At 34.9% G+C, this 22,123-nt stretch overlaps 1 protein-coding gene across 2 annotated transcripts in view; it reads right to left on the bottom strand.

Moving 5' to 3' along the window:
• The window catches only part of nlgn4xa (neuroligin 4 X-linked a), a 107,716-nt gene that overhangs the window by 11,682 nt on the left and 73,911 nt on the right, over positions 1 to 22,123 (bottom strand). For both annotated transcript variants that reach the window (XM_042716430.1, XM_042716431.1), the window contains 2 exons: positions 12,178 to 12,363; positions 6,880 to 7,669 (listed from right to left, as the gene is read on the bottom strand). In XM_042716430.1, the coding sequence (XP_042572364.1) occupies positions 6,880 to 7,669; positions 12,178 to 12,363 (976 nt within the window). The remainder of the gene's footprint in view (positions 1 to 6,879; positions 7,670 to 12,177; positions 12,364 to 22,123) is intronic.

The following is a 22,123-nucleotide window of genomic DNA, read 5'->3' as shown; positions in this document are numbered from 1 at the left end:
CCTTTGTATACCTTTCTTCAACAATTTTTATGAAGAAAGGAGCCATAGCACATCTATTTGTGGGAACTTTCTTCTTTTCATTGGAGAAGAAGATTAGAGAAAAGAAGAACATAATTATCTCAAACTGTTAAATGGAAAATAAATAAATAAAAAAAGAAATAATGTTTTTATATAGATTTACAGGTGCATCTCAATGAATTAGAATGACGTGGAAAAGTTCATTTATTTCAGTAATTCAACTCAAATTGTGAAACTTTTGTATTGAATCAATTTAATGCACACTTTGGTTATTTTAATTTTAATGATTTTGGCTCACATTTAACAAAAACCGACCAATACTATCTCAACAAATTAGAATGCTTCATAAGACCAATAAAAAAATAAATAAATAAAAAAAATAAAAAAAAAAACTTTTTAGTGAATTGTTGGCCTTCTGGAAAGCATTTACTGTACATGTACTCAATACTTGGTAGGGGCTCATTTTGCTTTAATTACTGCTTCAATTCGGCGTGGCATGGAGGTGATCAGTTTGTGGCACTGCTGAGGTGTTATAGAAGCCCAGGTTTCTTTGACAGTGGCCTTTAGCTCATCTGTATTGTTTGGTCTCTTGTTTCTCATTTTCCACTTGACAATACCCCATAGATTCTCTGTGGGGTTCAGGTTTGGTGAGTTTGCTGGCCAGTAAAGCACACCAACACCATGGTCATTTAACCAATTTTTGGTGCTTTTGGCAGTGTGGAGAGGTGCCAAATCCTGCTGGGAAATGAAGTCAGCATCTTCAAAAAGCTGGTCAGAAGAAGGAAGCATGTAGTGCTACAAAATGTATTGGTAAACGGGTGCAGTGACTTTGGTTTTCAAAAAACACAGTGGACCAACACCAGCAGATGCACCCCAAATCATCACAGACTGTAGAAACTTAAGACTGTGCTTCAAGCAACTTGGACTATGAGCTTCTCCACCCTTCCTTCAGACTCTAGGACCTTGGTTTCCAAATGAGATACAAAAGTTGCTCTCATCTGAAAAGAGGACTTTGGACCACTGGGCAACAGTCCAGTTCTTCTTCTCCTTAGCCCAGGTAAGATGCATCTGACGTTGTCTGTGGTTCAGGAGTGGCTTAACAAGTGAAATACGACAACTGTAGCCAAATTCCTTGACACGTCTGTGTGTTGTGGCTCTTGATGCCTTGACCCCAGCCTCAGTCCATTCCTTGTGAAGTTCACTCAAATTCTTGAATCGATTTTGCTTGACAATCCTCATAAGGCTGTGGTTCTCTCGGTTGGTTGTGCATCTTTTTCTTCCACACTTTTTCCTTCCACTTAACTCTCTGTTAACATGCTTGGATACAGCACTCTGTGAACATCCAACTTCTTTGGCAATGGATGTTTGTGGTTTACCCTCCTTGTTAAGGGTGTCAATGATTAACTTCTGGACAACTGTCAGATCAGCAGTCTTCCTCATGATTGTGTAGCCTGGTGAACCAAACTGAGAGACCATTTTGAAGGCTAAGGAAACCTTTGCAGGTGTTTTGAGTTGATTTGCTGATTGGCATGTCACCATATTCTAATTTGTTGAGATAGTATTGGTGGGATTTTGTTAAATGTGAGCCAAAATCATCACAATTAAAAGAACCAAAGACTTAAACTACTTCGGTCTGTGTGCATTGAATATATTTAATACACGAGTTCCACAATTTGAGTTACTGAAATAAATGAACTTTTCCACGACAATCTAATTTACTGAGATGCACCTGTATATAGTGCACGACCTTATAATCTTGAAGCAACTGTTCAACTTTTAGATGGACTTCCACAGCTTGGAAAATGAGATAAAGCTGAATTAGAAGGAACATTGTCTTTCCAGGCGTTAAGTAAAGCCGTACAGCAGCAATCTTCAGGAAAAACACCAGTACTGGATGGCCTGACTTCTGATTTTTATATATATATATATATTTTTTTTACGTTTTTTGGTCCATCATAGGACAAAATCTTACCTCTCAGTTGTAGAAGAGCAGTGGTAACCCTTTTACCTAAGAAATGAGACCTTGGCTTATTAACTAAACTGGTGACCAGTAGATTACAACATTTTGTCTAAGGCTTTGACAAATTGCCTGATAAAGTTTAGAGCATCAATTATTTATGGAGACCAATCTTACTGCATTCCAAAATGATCTGTATTTGACAATCTTTTTCTTGTGCTAGATATGTTGTATTTAACCGAATTGCATAAACTAGATCTTGGTCTTGCGTGTTTGGATCTAGAAAAGGCTTTTGACAAAGTTGACCATGAGTATTTTGTTTTTAAAACGCTTGAAGGCTTTGGCTTTGGAAAACAGTTTACTTTATGGATAAGGCTTCTGTATAAGGATGTGCACAGCATGCTGAAGGTTAATGGAACTTTGACAAGACACTTTTCGGTGCATAGAGGAGTTAGACAAGGTTGCAGTTTATCTGGCCTCTTGTACACAATTTCAGTTGAACCGTTGTTAAGGATGTTGAGAGAGAAGTTGCAAGGAGTGACTTTTCCATCATCTTGCCGCCTGAATACACCAACATTGAAACTAACAGCTAATGCTGTCAGCATCACATTTATTATTAGATCTGAAGATGATGTTAAACATCTGTTTTCATGTCTTAATATCTTTGAGTGCATCTTCTGCACCGGTTAATTTAGGGAAAAAAAAACTGACACTCTGTTATTGGTTCGTTGGTCAGATCAGAGACCTACTTAGCTTCCATATCAGTGCCTTTGGAATAAAGAGGGTGTTAAAATACTTGGATTGTTTTTTTGGGACTAAGCAATATATGAAAAAGAATTGGGAAGGTGACTGGAAAGCTGCAGAGATGGAAATTGATTCAAGCTCTGCTTTCTTACAGAGGCAAAGTATTAGTAGTGAACAATCTTGCTGCCTCAATGCTGTGGCATCATCTGACAGTATTGGATCCTCCAAAAGACAATGAGGGTGGTCAAGGGTTAATCCATCTGGCCTCTATGGAGAAAGCCATGAGGTTACAAACTGCCCAAAAGTTGCTTTATTCTTCGGACTCTGCACCATGGACTAGTTTTGGTCTTGCAATTTTACAAAGAACAAAACAAACAAAAAAACAATGCAAAAGATAACACTATTATAACGTTTTATGGATCTGTTTTTGAAACTTGGAAATATTTTAAGTTAGAGCAGAGAGAACATTTTGATTTTGATGAACCACTTTTTTAAAATCCTTGGCTTTGTCAAAACTGTACAGTGTCAATGGTGATAATGTGGACAGTTAATTTTTTTTTTGGACAGTTAAGAGAGAGGAGAGATATAAAATGAAGAAAATAATTAATCTTCTTTGCGTTCTTTGTTGATCTTTGTTTACATGCAAATTTTCAGTTTCTTCACTTTGTACTGTGTGCAAAGATCCTGACACTGTTTTTCAGATTTTCTGTGAATGTTGCAAATTATTTCCTCTTTTTAATATTTTAGATGGAATTTTCAGTAGGTTAGATTTAAATTTCTCAAAAATAATGTTTATATATGGGTATGAATACTCTCGCAATTAGAAAGAGATTTGTTATTTTTCTGATTTTTTGCTTGGACAAGCAAAGTTAGCTATCTGGAAGACTTATAGAGTTGAAATAGAAGGTCAGGAAGTCAGTATGGTCAATTTGTTTAAGGCCTTAGCTGAATGTAGGATTCGACTGGAATATGAACATTATCCAGTAAACAGTGATGAACTGATGTTTGAGAGTAAATGGTGTTTAAAAAAGTGTTTGGTTTTTGTAGAGGATGAAAACCTCTTTTTTAACTGGTAGTGAGTTATAAAATTTGTTTTTGTTTGTGATAATGTGTTTAATGGTAAAAATAAATTGCTTTTAAAAGTAAAGAAAAAAAGTATCTCTCTCTCTCTATATATCCCTCTCTGTGTATACAAAAATCAATAGGGTTCAATGTTGTTTTGGACTCCATTGACTTTTCTCAGAAGAAGTAAAGTAATACCGGATAGGAACAACATGATAGTGAGTCCCAAAGATTTCCATCCATCCATTTCAGGTTTTTATCTCGAGTCTGCTGTTGATGTATAATACAATGTTTGTGTATAATAGACCTGACCCATAAAATCCACAAAGCCAATGTTGACACTTGACATCCAGAACACCAGTGTATGCTAATTTTCGTCAGTGATAGCATTAATGACCCATGTTTTACTCTCTAGAGTGAGCACCCAAGCTTGACAGCCATGGCAACAAACGAAGGCTACAAATGATACACTTTGTTCTGCACATTTCCCTCCACGTTATTTATTCGCCCTGTTTATTTATTTATTTATTTTATTTACTTTTTTTTTTTTTTTATGTGGAAACACTCAGAGAGGCTGATATCACCACTGGAGTGTTTACCAGAGGCTGGAGTGACTCTCTTGCAAAGCGAGCATTCTCCAAGTGCTGCTGAAATTGCTTTCGTTTTTCCTCCTCTGTTTTAAAGTACTCGCACTGAGAGAAACACTTAGCCAGCAGAGGGAAAGCAGCCTGACGTGAGGTATTGATGAGCCTGCCAATCTATCTCATGACACACAGGTATCACCTGGAGTGGTGCCAAACATCAGTGCCTGTTCTGCTTACAAACGGTGAATGGAGCCCTGAATGTATGAGGGGGCCCCAGTCACTTATATTTGAAGTATGTTCGGGATGAACTGGGCTTGCCCTGAGTGCAGTCATGCTGTATGGGAAAAAGGATGGAGAGAACCCCATAATTCAAGAGGCTAGTTAAGAGCTGGTCCGACACCATTAAAAGAATAATCTGACTGACACTGTTGAGTCTTCATATTGTGAAATGTGAGGTGTCAGCAAAGGTCACTGAAGGTTCTTTAATCAAAACCATGACACATTTAGGACAAGTTCCCTAAACAGAATGTGTTGTTCTGCCATGGCCTGTATGCACGCTCACCACGCAAGGCTCTACTGCTAAAGAAAAAGCATGTTGAAACTTGTTTGTTGCACAACATTTAGACAAGCCTGGGAAATACTAGGAAAATATAGTCTGGTCAGATGAGACAAAAATTGTACTCTTTGGATACCATAATACACACCATGTTTGGAGGTCAAATGGGACTGCACATCATCCCAAAACGTAATGGTGTAGCACTGAACAAATTCATATAATTGAAGGAAGGGTGAATGGAAAATGTACCGATACATTCTTGATAAAAAAAAAAATCAGCCAAGGAAACTCTTGTTTAGTTTCAGAGAAAGAAAGTAAAGCTGCTAGAATGGCCAAGCCAATCACCTGACTTGAATCCAATAGACAATCTATGAAAAAAAAAAAAAAAAAAAAAACTAAATATTTCATAGGAGAGGCCCATGGAACCTTAAAGATTTGAAGACTGTTTGTGTGGAAGAATGGGCCAAAATCACACTTGAGCAATGCATGCGACTATAGTTTTTCCATACAGGAGGCGCCTTGAAGCTGTCATTACCAACAAAGGCTTTTATACAAAGTATTACATAAATTTCAGTAAGCACGTTCAATACTTTTTTTCCCTTGGGTCTTTCCATTTTATTACACAGAACTTAATTTCTAAACTTATTTGTATTGTTTTCTTCGTATGTATGGATTACTTGGGTTGTTACCGACATCTGGTGAAAATTTCATGTTAACAGCTCCTTTAGAAATATATTTACTGAGAAAAATGGTGATGTGTTCAATATTTATTTTACCCACTGTATATGTACATTAATATACATATAATGCATTGAAAAATATATTACATTTATTTATTTAAATATATTTTAGTCTTTTAATGCAATATTTACTACAAATATAATAATTATTTATGTATTAGTCATTTGGGGAAAGGCTATCTTTGACTTTAGCCCTATTTGGATGGGACTAGTTTTCTAAACTACGTCTGTGATTTTCATGTACCAATTCCGATGGGACTAACATCTCTGTGTTAATTACAGAGTTGGGAGGGTCTGTTTTGTACATATGTTTTGTTATCTCTGGTATTGCAGAGATAACACACTCTATGTGCATGCAATGTGTATTGTCATTCGGACTGATTACCATTAGTATAACCACATTTTTACGACCAATACCATGGTTAAGCTATGGCTAGTATAGCAAAACCATGGTTAATTTGTTGTTACTTTAACTATTTTTTTTTTTTTTAATTGTAGTAAAACCCATGTTTAATTTTTGGTAAGATATGTAATTAAAACATTGTGTGATTGAGTAGCCAGTCTTAACAGTTTACGTGATCTGGCTCTTGAATTTATTATTATTATTTATTTATTTATTGTTAATTTCTTTGCCGGGAGGCAAACATGAAACACGTTTTCTCAGAGGATCGCTGAGTTTGCCGAAAAACAGTAAGTAACCAGAAGTTGTGTGAGAAAAACACAGACGTGACAGATTCGGATTGGATTAAAATCACAAAGTATGTCTGTGAAACACAAATTTTTCTAACGGCCCCCTGTAAAACTAGTCCTGTCCAAATAGGGCTTATTTTAACTTTTCTATGAACATGACATTATGTGATTTTCTTTTTGAATATGTAATCTTTCTAGCATGCCCTTATTTAAGGACAGCTATCACACTCATAATAAACATTTTGTCTTTATGACCCCTAAAAATATCAAAATAAAAAAGCATTCTCATCACAGAAGAGGTGTATTAATAATAATAATAATAATAATAATAATAACTATAAATTACATATTTAAGTTTTTTTTTTTTTTTTTTTTTTTTTTTTGAAAGAAGAAGAAGAAACTAATATATAAAATGTTGTTGACTATGATAACAAGTGAAAAAGTGTTCAAATAACTATTCACACGTATTTGATACTGAAGCCATTGTACAAGACTAATTAACAGAACAAATAAAATGCTTCAACTTACCCAGTTTTTGCGAAATTCGTCCAGTAAGTCATTACCACCGCTGAAAGCATGACATCATTCTTGGAGAAATTACAGTTAAAGAGATCAGTGGGGCCAATCATGGGAATTCCAAACACATAAGGCACCTCGTCTCCATGTGCTGAATCTGACCAGCTAGGTTTCATTTCGCTCTGACAGTGGTGGTAGAAAGCGTAAAAATACGTAGGAGATCCGTATTGAGCATGAAGGTCTGCCGTAGCTACCGCTGGTGCCACCCATTGGTGATCAGTAAACAGTGCAACAAGAGTCTTTCGCCTGGTCTCCGGGTTCTCCTTGTCAGCCCAGTCGGTATACATGAACTTGATGGTTTCTCGAAGCGTGTCTTTGCCCTCTGGATAACCATAGAGGTGGTCCACAAAATCAGACACAGCAAAGTCAAAGTCGTTTGCAGAGACACCATCCTCACTGTCCACGATGCCATCCACAAATTTAAAACCTTCACCCTGGTTGACGCCCAACATGATGTCATAATTGAGAAACTCTCCCTGTTCCATCAGAATTTGGGGGTCATCTGGGATGACATCACCATCAATAACTGGACCAAAAGCAATGTGGTACTTGGCCTGTGTGATGTACTGTTCAATCAGTTCCTTGTAGTTTTTGTTCTGTAGACATTCCACCAGATCTATAGTATCTAGCATATTGCAGCCGACCTTCTCAGCTAGTATGCGGGTGTATTTGGCTGGCTGGTAGTTGACAGCCCAGCTTGACAAAGCAGTCCCACTCTGGATGATGGCTTTCTGAAATAAATCTGAAAATAAAAATAAAAATATGAATTAAAATTAAACCATTATTTCACCCCAAAATTAACATTGCTTAATATGTGCCATGTGTTGCGCACGCACATTTAAGCTTCTACAAGAACCAATGAGTTTCGTTTGCATGTCAAGCAAGTACAGTTGCGCTTCCATGAACCATATTTGATGTGCTCTATGTATGTGTGTTGATCAATGTTTATATGTAAATAAAAGCCTAAATTAAAACCTATTCATCATATGAATGGATCGTGTCAGAAGACTTTAAGCAGCTTGATTCATATGGATTGCTTTTATGATGAAAATTTTATGAAGCATCCAAGTTTTAGGTGAATGGACTTGCAGTGGAAGAACAGCAATCTCTTATGTTTCATTAAAAATAATGGTAACACTTTAGTATAGGGAGCAATTCTTACTATTAACTAGTTACTCATTAGCATGCCTATTATTAACACATTGGCTGTTTATTAGTACTTATAAAGCACATATTTTGCATGACCATATTATACATCCCTAATCCTACCCAATACCTAAATTTAACAGCTATCTTATTAACGATCGATAAGCAGCAAATTAGGAGTTTATTGAGGCAAAGGTGTAGTTAGTTGGAACAACATGGGAGTAAGTAAATGATGACAGAATTTTATTTATTTATTTATTTATTTATTTATTTATTTATTTATTTATTTATTTATTTATTTATTTATTTATTTTGTTTAGTGTCTATCTCTTTAACACAAATCAAAGTGAGAACTGAGGGAAAATAATGAGCATAATAATAACAAAATTGAAGAAACAAAAAGCAAGGTGATTGTTTATTTCATATTGTATATTACAATGTGTCATCAAAGACTTCATTTGGACCTGACCAAAAAGGGCTTGAAAATGAAAGTGCATGTAGAATAAAAATGCTTTGTAATGAAACCTGCGGTCTTTGTCCCTGCATAATGTTATATGGGTAAGTAATATCAGACAGTGCCTGACATAGACACCTAATATGCATATGCATTGATGCTGTACCTTTGTCAGCTCAGCCAGTCGTGGCCATAACACGTTGACACAGATTGTGTCCTAGAAAATAGCAATACCTCAGGGCACGGATCTCACTAGGCTGAACCAAGGTTTCTGACGCACTGACACGGAGTGAAAAATAGCCTGCACTCAAGTTTAAAATATCAAAAAATGTGGACTGTCAAGAGCTTTCTAATGTACAGGCCATTAAAAATATCAATATCAATGCCCAGACAATGGAGCTTAGCAGACCCTTCCCATAAAACAAAGACTGATTACTCATAATATGTTTTTAACTAGGTTAAAGGAAGTCCAAATCAAACCCAGATGCATGACAGCTTTGCCAGGCACATTGAACACATTGCAAGTGGGATCTGAACAATATTATAAGAATAAAAACAGGAAATAACAGCATTTTCCTTTTAAAAAAGAAGCTCTTCTTTAGATCAGAAAATGATTTTACATCCTAAATAATGTATTTAATTAACCATACATTAATTACAGTTATTATTATTATTATTATTATTATTATTGCAAAAAAACAACAACACTGTAGAGGGCCTGGCATGCATCTGAAGACAAAGGGCTTAGGAGAACAGCAGGGGTAGCAAGTGAAATTAAATGCCCTTCTGCTTATTTTACAATTTACATTATGTAATTCATTCATAAATCATGGTCGACCTTTCAGACAGAACACCAGGAGGGAACTGTACATCTTGTCCTGTTATTTTGATCAAAATGGCACTTCCTTATTTGGGGATGTGTTAGTGTTAGAGTAACTGTAGCCAGAGGTCATTTGATCCATTACTAGATTTTGTCTGCTATCTAGCCAGGCTGGACATTGAATGTAAAATCTATTTTTATAGTGGGACAATTGAGTTCCAGATGAATGCCTTGTAGGGGTTGTTGCAATGAAAATTGCATGCAGCCAGGCACACTGGAACCAAGGGCTTTTGGTTCATAGAAGATCTTTCAATCTATCAGTACAGAGAAAAGAGGGTTTGTTGTAAATGTAGATAAATAATGGTTTGGAAAATGAATTTTGAATCAGCGAGAGAGAGAAAGAGAAACAAAATGGAACATAATTACAGTTTATTTTCTCATAATTACAATTTAGGGCATGCTCAGACCTGTATTTCACTGATTTTTGAGACATGGGGACATGGAGACATTTGAGACATGTCTTCTCACTACATCTAAAAGGTTATCAAAGGTAACACTTAATAATATCTAATACCAAAGCAAGGTTGTTTTTCAGTGACACGTGTGTTTCATAAGGTTTCCAAGTTGTGTCCCCACTTTTTGTCAGCACTGTCAGACATTCATTAGAATGTAAAAAAAAAAAAAAAAAATCAGTGGTGACTGTTACTCTAAACGACCCCCTTGCCACATTCCACCTCTGCAGAGTACATCAATAGAATATTTTAGATGAAAAATAGATGTTTTAGAATATTTTAATATTTCCTCTGTCACAACCATGATATGTCAACACCATCTTCCAATTTTTGAGGAAATTATTTAAAATATTTAGATAATTGTATTCTCCTGAGGCAGGTTCTATCAGCATCTAGCATCAACAGAGAAGAAAAAAATGGCTACTACATGAACTCCATTTGTTTTGTGAAAGAAATGCCAAATTTGTCAACACTGTCAGAAGTCAACACTGTAAGATTTTCGGTGTTTTTCCAATGATGGAGTTGACATTCATCACGTGAAGTCATCATATCTTTGTGGTTTTCAAGTCATTTTTAATTATATTAAATATAAAATAGTGTTTATTATTATTTTATTTATTTGTTTTCTAATAATGTATAAATACTAAATATGTGACCTGACGGCATTGCCTTTGTGGATTGATAGTCAACATTCTAGCAGAGTTAGGGATGAGGGAACACATAACTGTTCTGTCAGCTCTGTCAGATGAATATTTTGATAATATTGCATTAGATTTTATATTTGTTGTCGTACATGTGTAAGTGTAATCTGTCTGCTAACTTGAGAATGTGTTTTGAAATGTAAAAAAAAAAAAAAAATCTTGATTGCTGTTAAAGATTATGTTGAAATTATATTTCACAGTCCAAGGTAAAAAACACTGTTTGATAAAAAAAAAAAAAAAAAAAAAGAACAAAAATAAAAGCACATTTTAATAGGTTGCATCAAAGCATAGCTCAGTAGCTTAGTACATATAAGATACATAAATGTAGTTTAATTTGTCTGAATACAATTTTATTTTTATTATTATTATTATTATTTTTTTGCACCCTGCTTTGTCCCACTTTTCAAGAATCAGTGATTTATTTGTTTATTTATTTGCTTTTTGTTCCAGAACAGGGATTAAAATTGTTTTTATTTTTATTCTTATTTTTTAGTTTGCTTTCACCAGGCAACATGTCTAAATGGACCAAAATTTGTTAATGCAAGTCATATTATTCAAATGCAACTGGTCTCGTAGCAGGACAACAGTTTAGCAGGCTTGCAGCATTCTTTCTAATCATTAGTTATGTTTATGTATGAGTCTGGACATAAATTAAGGCTACATCAGGACAGCAGTGCTTCTCTAGACCTGTTTCGCAAAGAGCAATTAGAAGGTATTTTCAGATAAAAAGGGGGTGTATTGATTATGAATTGCAGTGATGTGCTAGTACACCGATTCTGCCTCATCTTTGCTCCAGGTTAACTGGTTCATTCTGCTAGACAAACAAACAGTGCTGTCCCTCATGCAGCAGAACTCATGCATAATGATATTGGTTCTTTCATCTGCTGGGTCAGATTGCTATCTTTCAAGATGCATATCTTTCTAGAGTGTGTCTTCAATCAGTCCCTGATCACTTGATGATTGTTTTGGTGCAGATCTGAATTCAAATGCTATTTATATTTTTGCCTAAATGAAATTAAGGGAAAAATGCACTAGGTTCCAAACCAAAAGCTCCAAATGAGCCAGGTTTTAGAGGTCTTAAAGGGAGAGTTCACCTCATGTCGTTCCAAAACTGTACGAGTTTCGTTCTCATGTTGAACACAAAAGAAGATATTTTGAAGAATGTTGGTAATCAAACAGTTGATGGTCCCCATTGACTTTCATAGCTTTTTTTTCCTTTCTATGGTCAGTGGGGAGCAAAAGTCAATGGGGACCAACAACTGTTTGGTTCTTTAAAATTCTTCAAAATATCTTCTTAAATGATGACAAAATATTCATTTTTGGGTGAACTATTCCTTTAATGTCTCATATTTGTGACTTTATTACCAACAATTGGGACTTTAATTCTGTAAGATATTGAGAGATATATCTCAATTGCGATTATATTTTGACTGTGATCTTACACCTCACAATTGTGACTTCCTTTTTCATCATTGACATTTGCGACTTTATATTTCACAACAGCAACTTTACATATATCACAATTTGACTTCATTTTCCTCTTATTTCACAATTACTCAAAGAATGATCTGATAACACTGTACTGTATCTAATTGTCTATTACAAAAAGCTTTTTACCTTCTGAATAGTGTGACAGGGTCAGCAAGCTAACACAGGATGCCCCAGCTCCTGATCCAAATATAGTCACCCTTTTCGGGTCTCCTTTGAAAGCCAGGATATTCTCTTTGATCCACCGGAGTGCTTGGATCTGGTCCAACAGCCCATAATTCCCTTTGGCTGCCTGGTCACCTGTACTCAGGAACCCTAGTGACACACAAACAAACACACACACACAAACAAACACAGACACACACACACACACACACACAGACACACACACACACACACACACACACACACACACACACACACACAAAATGCATTTAGAAGAAATCTCAGAAAGCTTTTAAAGGTATTATTTAGAAGTAAACCATTGCTTATTAATATTCAATCTTTCATTTTTTTCACATAATCCTTTTATTTCTCATAGACATCTGTGGGCCATTTGATTAAAACTTTTTTTTTTATTCTATTTTTTTTTTATTTAATTGTTTTTCTGACACGTACGTTCCCTCCCACTCACAAACACATGTACATAAAAGAATCACTGCACTTGACATCTGAATAGGCAGAGCACAGAATTCTAAAAAGAGACTCTTAATGGCATGCCTTGGTTACTTCATGTTAAGGGCACTAATGGCTGCCCTCGAAACCCTCTCATTATTTACCTCGGGACCCTATCTGTCCCACTAGCCTTTCACTAAAGTCATCATTGTGAAGAAAGAATCAAAAAGGAAGCACTTTGGGTGCAAGAGACATGCTGTTAAGGCACAGAGGATAGTTCAAGGTTGCATTTTAGACACTAATAGGATCATTCGACCGTCTTTATGGATAAAGGCTGAGGTTACTTCCATGTTAATTGATGCGATTTAGATACTCATTCAAAGTTGAATGTAGAGGTGCCCATAATTTCCATTGGGTTAAGGGTCCATTGGCTTGATGGCATCTTTTTGCAGAGGTCTCCATGTGGATAAAAGCTAGAATCTAATCAAAATTAGCATTCAGATTGCTAAAGGAAGGCAGCACCTTCGTATTAAATGGTGATTTGTCTTTAGGCATTGTTTGACAAAATCACTTCTTATTTGAGGAGACACTACATCAAAGTGACAACATGCAGCAACAGATATTTCCTAAAGACTTTTTAAATAATCCCCATTGCTCCGATCGGCTTACGGTAAGTGTGCCAAACTTTAACAGGCTTGTCAATGTGCACAAAATCACAAACAGGTTGACAAATTAGCCGACTGTCTTAAACCCATTAGCAAGACCCGGAAAAGCCTCAAGGGTGTCAACTCTGTTCCTTTGCCCAGTCTTGGATTTCCGACTCTGGCCTATGGCAAAGGCACTTTCCTCATACACACGCTTAGGGGATGGTCCCAGACAGCGCTGGACAAATAGGATGAGAAGCAAGGGAAGCAGGGCTAGCCACTGTGGCTTTTTGATAGAGGGACAGATCCAGTTGGTCATGCCTACACAGAAGGGGCTTGCTGTGGGAGAGGGATTACAAAGCCCAGGACAGCATCACTACTGTAGCTCAACTGGATAACCCATGGCCATGGTCACATACAGAACATCATCATGACAAAGAGGGAAAAGAAGTCAGAGGAATTCTGCGAGTACATCTTACTGTAACCTCAATAGAAATATCCTAGGAGAAAGTACTAGAATATATGCATGCAGATAATGAATCCTTTCTTGAAACATTCATCAATTCCCAACAGCCAGGCCTCATCCAGTCCCATCCAGTATCAAAGGGAATATTGCTGGGAGTGTGATGAGGCACACCTGGTGCATATTGCACTTTGTCCACTATTGTGTGTCTACTATCTGTGAACCTGTCCATTCACAAGATATTCTTCAAAACCATTCTTTAGGAGGAAAAGAATGGAGTGGATTGAAAAGTATTATTTTGTTGATATCTGTTGGTGATTTTTTTTTTTTTTTTGTTTGTTTTTTGTTTGTTTGTTTTGTAACCTTATGATTTGAAATAATGTGTTTCAGTCTTTTTGAGTACTTTTTTTTCCAAACCAGAAGTGCCTCCCATAATAACTCCCAAAACACAGTGGCCTCATTCAGAAAAAAAAAAAAAAAAAGTGGATTGGTTGATTGATTGATTGATTGAGTGAGTGAGTGAGTGAGTGAGTGAGTGAGTGAGTGAGTGAGTGAGTGAGTGAGTGGTATTTCTTACGTTGTCTCAATATGTAATGTCAAATAGTTCTTAAAAAGTGAGAGAACTAAACAGTGTGTGTGTGTGTGGATTGTGGAGGGAGGGGGGCGATTCACAGATCTCAAAAAGGATGTACAAGGCTTCATTTGGTTTGGCAGGAAAAATCTGAAAAGTAATTGTATTTCACAGCATGCTACACCATAATAAGAGCCTGGATCCAAGGCATTCAGTGTTAAAACTTCAAAAAAAATGCTGACAATAAAAGTAGAACAGTCAATCATCATGTAAATTCTGCACTTTTTTGTTGACCCACTATTTTTTTATTTTTTTTTTTGAGTGTGCATGTTCAGCAACGTGTTCTGCTGCAGACATCACAGGTATAACAGAGTCAGGAGCTTAAAAAGTGCTTAATAGTTCTTTTTTTTTTTTTTTTTTTTTTTTTTCTCTTTCTATGTGTGTACATACATACAATCTTGACACCTGCTTCTGGTTCTTATAAAGCATAATGTGACGTTATTTTCTCTTTACGGACCACAGTATTATATTAATACTTGGCCACATGATGTGGACACTTTTGTATTAGTGTTAGGATAGACACTCCGGAACATTCAACAAGGATTGATGCAGTTCCTGGTATGTTGTTCAAAGTAAGACCCTCACTAATCCTTTTCTGTATTAAATGGTGAAGCCAGCAAGAGCCGCGTGCAGAAATGTAGGTCACCCCTTCAAATACTTTGGAGAGATCAGAAGGCTGAGCGACAGTGACAAAAAAGATCTTGCCAGGCTCACAGCTAGCTGCTGTTGCTAAAACACTTCCAAATGTATCCCTAACACACCTCAGCAGGATGTATGGAAGGAAAGGGCGCTCACACTGATGTCACCACAGCGGTGTCAGCAGCACAATTATACACTAGCAACAATCCCCAAAGCAGTCTGCGATGACAGTTATGACTTCTAGGGGAGCAGTAAAGTAAACAGAGAACCTAAACAGCATGACAGGATAGTTTAGTGGAAATAAATAAATACATGTCTCTCAGGATGGAATACTGCTTATTGATTGATTGATTGGATTATTTGTTTGTTTGTTTGTTTATTCTGTAGAATGCACAAGGACAGGTTAAAGGTATAGTTCATCTAAAAATGAAAATTGCCTTTATTTACTCACCCTAATGTTGTTCCAAACCTGTATGAAATTCAATGAAGATTAATTCTAATTTTAATAATTGTTGGCAACCAAATTGTTTCTGTTCCCATACAATACATTGTATTTTGTCCTTCCAAAGAAAGTCAATGGGAACTAAAACTGTTTGGCTACCAACATTTTTCAAAATAAATGAATAAATAAATGAATGTATGCAACGTGGTCTCATGATGAAAATGTACCTTGAGGAACTAATAAAAAAAAGATACTGTTTTTATGTTGTTTGTACATTTGTACATTGAAGATTTAAAGTGAAATTATTGCAATATAAAAGTATATTTAAAAAAAGCTTGACTGTTAGGAGGGATTAATCGTGATAATTTTCATGAAAATTGTGCGATTAATTAGCTATTTTTTTAATCGTTTGACAGAACTAATATATATATATATTATATATATATATATATATATATATATATATATATATATATTATATATATACACACACACACACACACACACACACACACACACACACACATACAGTACACATACCGTATCAAAAACTAGCTATTGTTTTTGTCCATTAGATTTTAATGTGTTGAAGCACAAATTGAAAACACATTGTATTACATTGTAGCTAAATCCTAAGAAAACTTGACTGTTCAGAATGTTTCACACATTTATTGAAACATTTCTGAACTATAAAGTTTTCTTAGGATTTAGTTTTCTTGATGAACTGGTATTTCTTGATGGCAAATGAATGTACAGTATAAGTTGCTTTCTTCTGTGGAACACAAGAGAAGATTGAATGAAGATGTAAGTTCATTTTGAAGAACAAACTGGTAACCAGTGCATCCCTTTGACTTCACTGTGTTTTGTCCTTCCAATGGAAATCAATGGGAACTGAAAATTATTTACGAAGCTTCTTCAAAAAAATATTTTTCTCAAAAAAATGTATATTCCACTGAAAAAGACATACAAGTTTGGAATGACATGTGAGTAAATGTGTTCCAAACATTTATTGAAAAAGTTTCTGAAATATGCAGTGACTCTCTGTACTTCATGGCTTGCCAGTGACTGGTACTTCTAAAAGATCTATCGATTAGTTTAATAAACACAGCTTCAGTCAGGACACACTTAAACCCACTAGAAATTGATTGGAATGCTTCGAGTCCTTGGTACTGATAGTACTAAATATGTCATATCCAAGTGAGTAGTTGTGAGGGAAAAAAAAACAATGTACATATTGATTTCATTTCTTTTGGATGACACCCTCTTATTTTATAACGGCATAAAAACAGCCACATTTGTCAAAACTTGTCTTTAATGCCAAATCCTTGTTAATACATGCATTCAGCAATCATTAACTAATGTTTTTTTTTTTTTTTTTTTTTTTTTTTTTTTTCATCAAAATATACAAAGGCAGCAAGAGAAAGAATGAATGAAGGAAAAGAAAGCCGTATTCTGACAGGCTGATGGTAATAGTGTCTAATTGTGCTCACTGTCAAGAAGATAATCCCTTTGAATTCTCAGATGAAATGTAAATTTTCAGAGAAGGAGATGTGAGAGAAACATTCTGGATTAGCTCAGTTGAGGTCAGGTCACACACATTCACCATACCAGGAATTTTATTTGAGACTTTATTGGTCAATGTCTTTTGTTTCAGAATGACACCAATAGAGCGGTAATGAAGTCTGGTACAGCATCTCTAAGGTGCAGGTGCCGGTTATAATGACCGCCATTAGGGCTGATGGGAAATTAACCTCAGTCCATCAACTCCGATCACTGCATTCACACTAGACCTCAATCTGCAGTTGAGATGATACAGCATCCATACAAATTTATTCTGGGATCATTACTGTTAAATATATATATATATATATATATATATATATATATATATATATATATATATATATATATATATATATATATATATATCTGGGAGAAGTAATGGACCTTTTTCACATTTCTGGGTTTCTCTCAGCAGCGGAAGTCATCATAGTTGGGTTAACTTGAAGAGCAGGGATTGGTAGAGTAAAACCACAAATACATATATATATATATATATATATATATATATATATATATATATATATATTTTTTTGCATTCCCATTTGCTCAAATAGAGAAAGAAAAACTTTCACCAAAAGGAAAACAAATAGAGAGAGACTGATAATGGCAGTCAGAAGAGAGAACGATGTCAAATTTACCATCCCTCCCATAGACGCTACACTAAAAACACCCTCGCAATAGCATCAACCGGTGTTTTTTTTTTATTATTTATTTATTTATTTATTTTTTATTTGTAATTTGATGCAAAGGTGATATAATACAAAGCATAGTGTCATAAATATACATACATTTAAAAAAAATAATAATAATACAAATATGAAAAACTTTCGAGGATTTACGATGCTGATGACCGTAAAACATGTCATCACAGTCTTGTGAAAAGGGTCCGTAGTCTCCAAAGCTGAAAATGGCAACCGGAAGAAACCGGAACCATCATAGCTGAGCCCAGCAGGGATAGACTCTAAAATAAGTGAACTCTTAGTCACCCTGGATAAAAGTGTCTGCTTACTTACATAAGCAGATGCTCATAGACATGTTTGTAAAGGGAATTCTACTACAACATATGTGATACATGGATACATTAGAACATATACGAGTAGTCACAACAAAATAAAGTCATCATTTATGCAGTTTCTATCATTCTGCTGTATAGACTTGTTTGACTTTTTTCTGTGGAAGACAAAAGGTGTTTTTTAAAATCTTCCTTAGTTCTTTTGTTTTTGAGAGAAGTAGTAATGACTGTTTTGTAAAATAATAGTTATTTTGAGTCAGTTGAATCAATAAATCGATTGATCCTGTTCACAAAAATGGTCTGACATATTAGTTCAAATGGTCACAGTGATTAACAGTCCAAATTATAGAGTGAATGAAGACTTGACATACATTTCTGTCATCATTTACAATTTTTTTTTTTTTTTTTCAAAACCTGTATGATTTTCTTTGTTCTGTGGAATATAAATGTTGATGTCTATGTGATCCACAAAAGGAAGAAAGTAATTAAGCTTTGAAACAACATGAGGGTGAGTAATTTTTATTTTGTGTATGTGTGTACGTTCGTACTTATTTATTATTATTTTTTGGGTCAACTATTCATTTGAATGTCATGCAAAGCAAATGTATGGCTTCAGAAATTTTTTAATAAATGTTAAATGTTTATGGTGCTTTTGCATCCTATTTGACATTTGAAAGTCCCATGAAAGTGTAACTCCATGAAAAAAAAAAAAAAACAACGTCCAGCACATACACACAACATACTTTACAACATACACACACACACTTTAATTATGATAGATGATTAGATGAATGTTACAAAATCACTGATGAGTTATTATGAAATCCATAAAAATATTAATATTTTCATTTTATGTGCATTTATGTTTCAGCACAGATGTACATGAATGAATCATGTCTTGTAGATTATTTTTATTCATGTGCAGTATCAAGCAAACAAAGCTATAAACACTTGGCCTTAAAAGACATCCTTTTTTCTCTGTTTGATAAAGAAACGCCTTAAAGGGTTTGTTTGACATTGCAGCTTAGTTTCTTTATCTGTGTATTTCAAGCCTTAACAAGTAAACAAAGCCGTTCTTTTTAAGCCTGTCTGCAGCAGCAGTTGATTGTTTCACACACAGATACTGGGAGAAAGATGCTCACAATATATATATATAAATATATAAATATATAAATTTAAATGAAAACATTTATTTATATCTGTACGTGTTTCTTACATCTCATATGAAGATATTTTAGTTCTTCTCAAACCTTAACCATGATGACAGTGCATAAAAAAATTGTCAAATCTGCCAAGGGAATCATTAAACAGACCTTTGTAGTCCACCAACCACAAAAATCATAACTGAGTGGGTTAGCCTTAAATTCACTTACTATTTCCGTAAATGATACACCTAATATCATCAATGATATCAGGAGAAACCTCAGTGGGATTATTTACCAAAGCAACCCACTATTTACAGCTTTGGATTGCATTAAAATTGAGCATCTACTGTAGTTAAAAGCTGCATGTATTAACACATATACAATAACAGCTGTGCTACTGATCACACTCCAAATGCCATAGTTAAAAATAAGACTCTGGCCAGTACTCAATCCTGCCTTTTTTTTTTTTTTTTATTCCCTTTCATCGAGATTACATAAACTGCAATCTGGCACAATATTTGGTGAATGTTTATATACATTTTTTAATCAAGTGCTTTACGCCACTGGCTCTGAGTAAACAACTGGATTCAGTCTGTCATTTTGGACTTAATGTAGAACTGTGCCGTCAGCCTGAGGTCCTATTCTGATGATATGCTTGCAGGATGTCAGACTGCATGATTTAGATAATTTATTATTCTCAGTTACAAATGAGAACTTCGGATATTTTTGGAAGAAATAAAAGCACTAGTTACATACTGTTCCTTTGGCTTGTTTCATAAAGAATTACGCCACTTATGGTAACTGTATAGCCGTAAGTGTGAGCCTTCTTGTTTGTTATTTACATTTCAGAGTTACCATCTTCCCTGACTCAGTTGCAATCTGTCACAATGCTCCTTCACGACTAGGAAAATCTGGACCAACATCTTTGTAATTCTATTGTGACTATGGAACAGATGTATGGAGCTTATTTCCACTATCAGATTAAAAAGGAATCACAATTCTGAATTTTTTCCTTGCATTTATGAGTTTATATCTATGTGAGTTTATATTTCACAAATATGACTTTATATCTCACAATTATGAAAAAAGTCACAATTATCTTTTTATTTATTTATTTATTTATTTATTTATTTATTTATTTATTTATTTATTTATCCTGTGGTGGAAACAAGCTTCCATAGAGATTAGATAAAAACATAATTCTCTAAACAGCATCTAAAATGTAACTGTGACAATATAACAGTTATGCACTGTACTTGCAATACTTGCTTAAAACCAATGCAAGCAAAAAATATTGGTTTTATGAAGATGTAAGTGTCAGTCTATGGAGCAACAGAAAATAGTGCTCCATCACACCTATTGCATAAAACACAGAAGCACATTATCACAGAAGTGATTAAAATGAGCATGTGTAATTATCAGGGAGTCTGTCTGATGTGTGGTGAAAACGCCATCTGTTCTTTATTTAGTGAGAATTGTGCTGTCGAGAAAGTGTCTTTTCTACCATCAGTGCTGCTGTCTGTCTGCTGTATAAAAGGTTATGATATTGCAGGGAAAATGCTCCAATTCTGTAACTTAACACCTTCAGATATTCTGTGGAATACAGAGACATGCCAATAAAGCTCAGTTGAATTGAATTGAAATGCATGTAATTTCATTAAAAAATTTAATTATAAGCATAATTATTTGAGTAAAAAATGAACACAACTTTATGCATGCTTTGCTTTAGCACTCGAGCTGGCATAGAGCCCACAAATTTGTGCAAAACCTGATGATAATACTTTCCAAAATGATTCACTTTTTCTCAATCTTCTTGTGGTTTTAATAAAACTAAAACATATAGCCTTTTGCTCATGGTAAATTTCACAAATGAGCTTATTTCATTAGTCATTAAGAAAACAAAGAGTAGAATCTTAATTATTTTCCTATTCATTTTGCATTACTTTTCTGTGTATTTCTTAATACTAAAACATTCTGCTTTATTTAAATTACACTTGGAATCCCAGATTTTTAGTTTCGGACTCCACTGTATATATTCCTTAAATATGTATAGAGAAAGGGATATATAATTAAGTAGTACGTCAAAGCACCATGAAACGAAAGCCCGGTTGACTAATCAAATTGCATTATTCATTGTTAAGCCTAGCATTATAGTGAACTGCATGCATTTTAGATGAGTGCACTTGGTTGACTGCTCTCCTGAAGTCATTCAAGGTCCATATAAGCAAGGACTCCTGCCTCTCACAGGCCGTCTATAATGTCCTGCAATCTTTCCTTGTTTCTCTCTTTTAATAGTGGGCACCACTGTGTACTGAACTCTTCAGAATTCCTGGAAATGTTGCATGAGGAATTATGCAATTATCCTTTTTTTTCTGACATAAAAAAGCTCCAGTATCACAAAAGGTTCTTTTTGGCGAAAGAAGGGTCTTCAGATTATAAAAAGTTGAGAAAGAGATGGTTCTTTAAAGAAAATGGTTCTGTGAAGAACCTTTTAAGCACCTTTATGTTTAAGAGTGTATGTCTTTCACACTTTCAGTCTGTTTTTCTTAATTAGTAAAATGGAATTTTACAGGAGGAGTTGAATCATGCAGACAACAGGTTAAGTAAAAATATTAAAATGCAACAGCGCATAAATATAGCAAAATGCTCCTCTTTATAGTTATCTTTCATGGAACTATCTGACTGATGAGGTTATTGACACCAAATGGTTATTCTGAGGTAAATGTATATTGCAAATTACAAGCTTTACAGGTTTTCCGCAGTTTAAAACACTGAATGAGCTTTTACATGAGACATTTCAGTAAGTTGTACTGTAGGCTCTATTATAAAATAGCCTACCTTTTGATGTTAATTCATGTTCATTATGTACTATCGTAGTAAAGAGAAAGATTAAATGGGTTACTTGCCGCTTGAACTGAGAC

Source organism: Cyprinus carpio, chromosome B1 (genome assembly GCF_018340385.1).
Source record: "Cyprinus carpio isolate SPL01 chromosome B1, ASM1834038v1, whole genome shotgun sequence".
In the NCBI taxonomy this organism is placed as follows: domain Eukaryota; kingdom Metazoa; phylum Chordata; class Actinopteri; order Cypriniformes; family Cyprinidae; genus Cyprinus; species Cyprinus carpio.
This window is presented reverse-complemented; position numbering and strand designations above follow the sequence as displayed.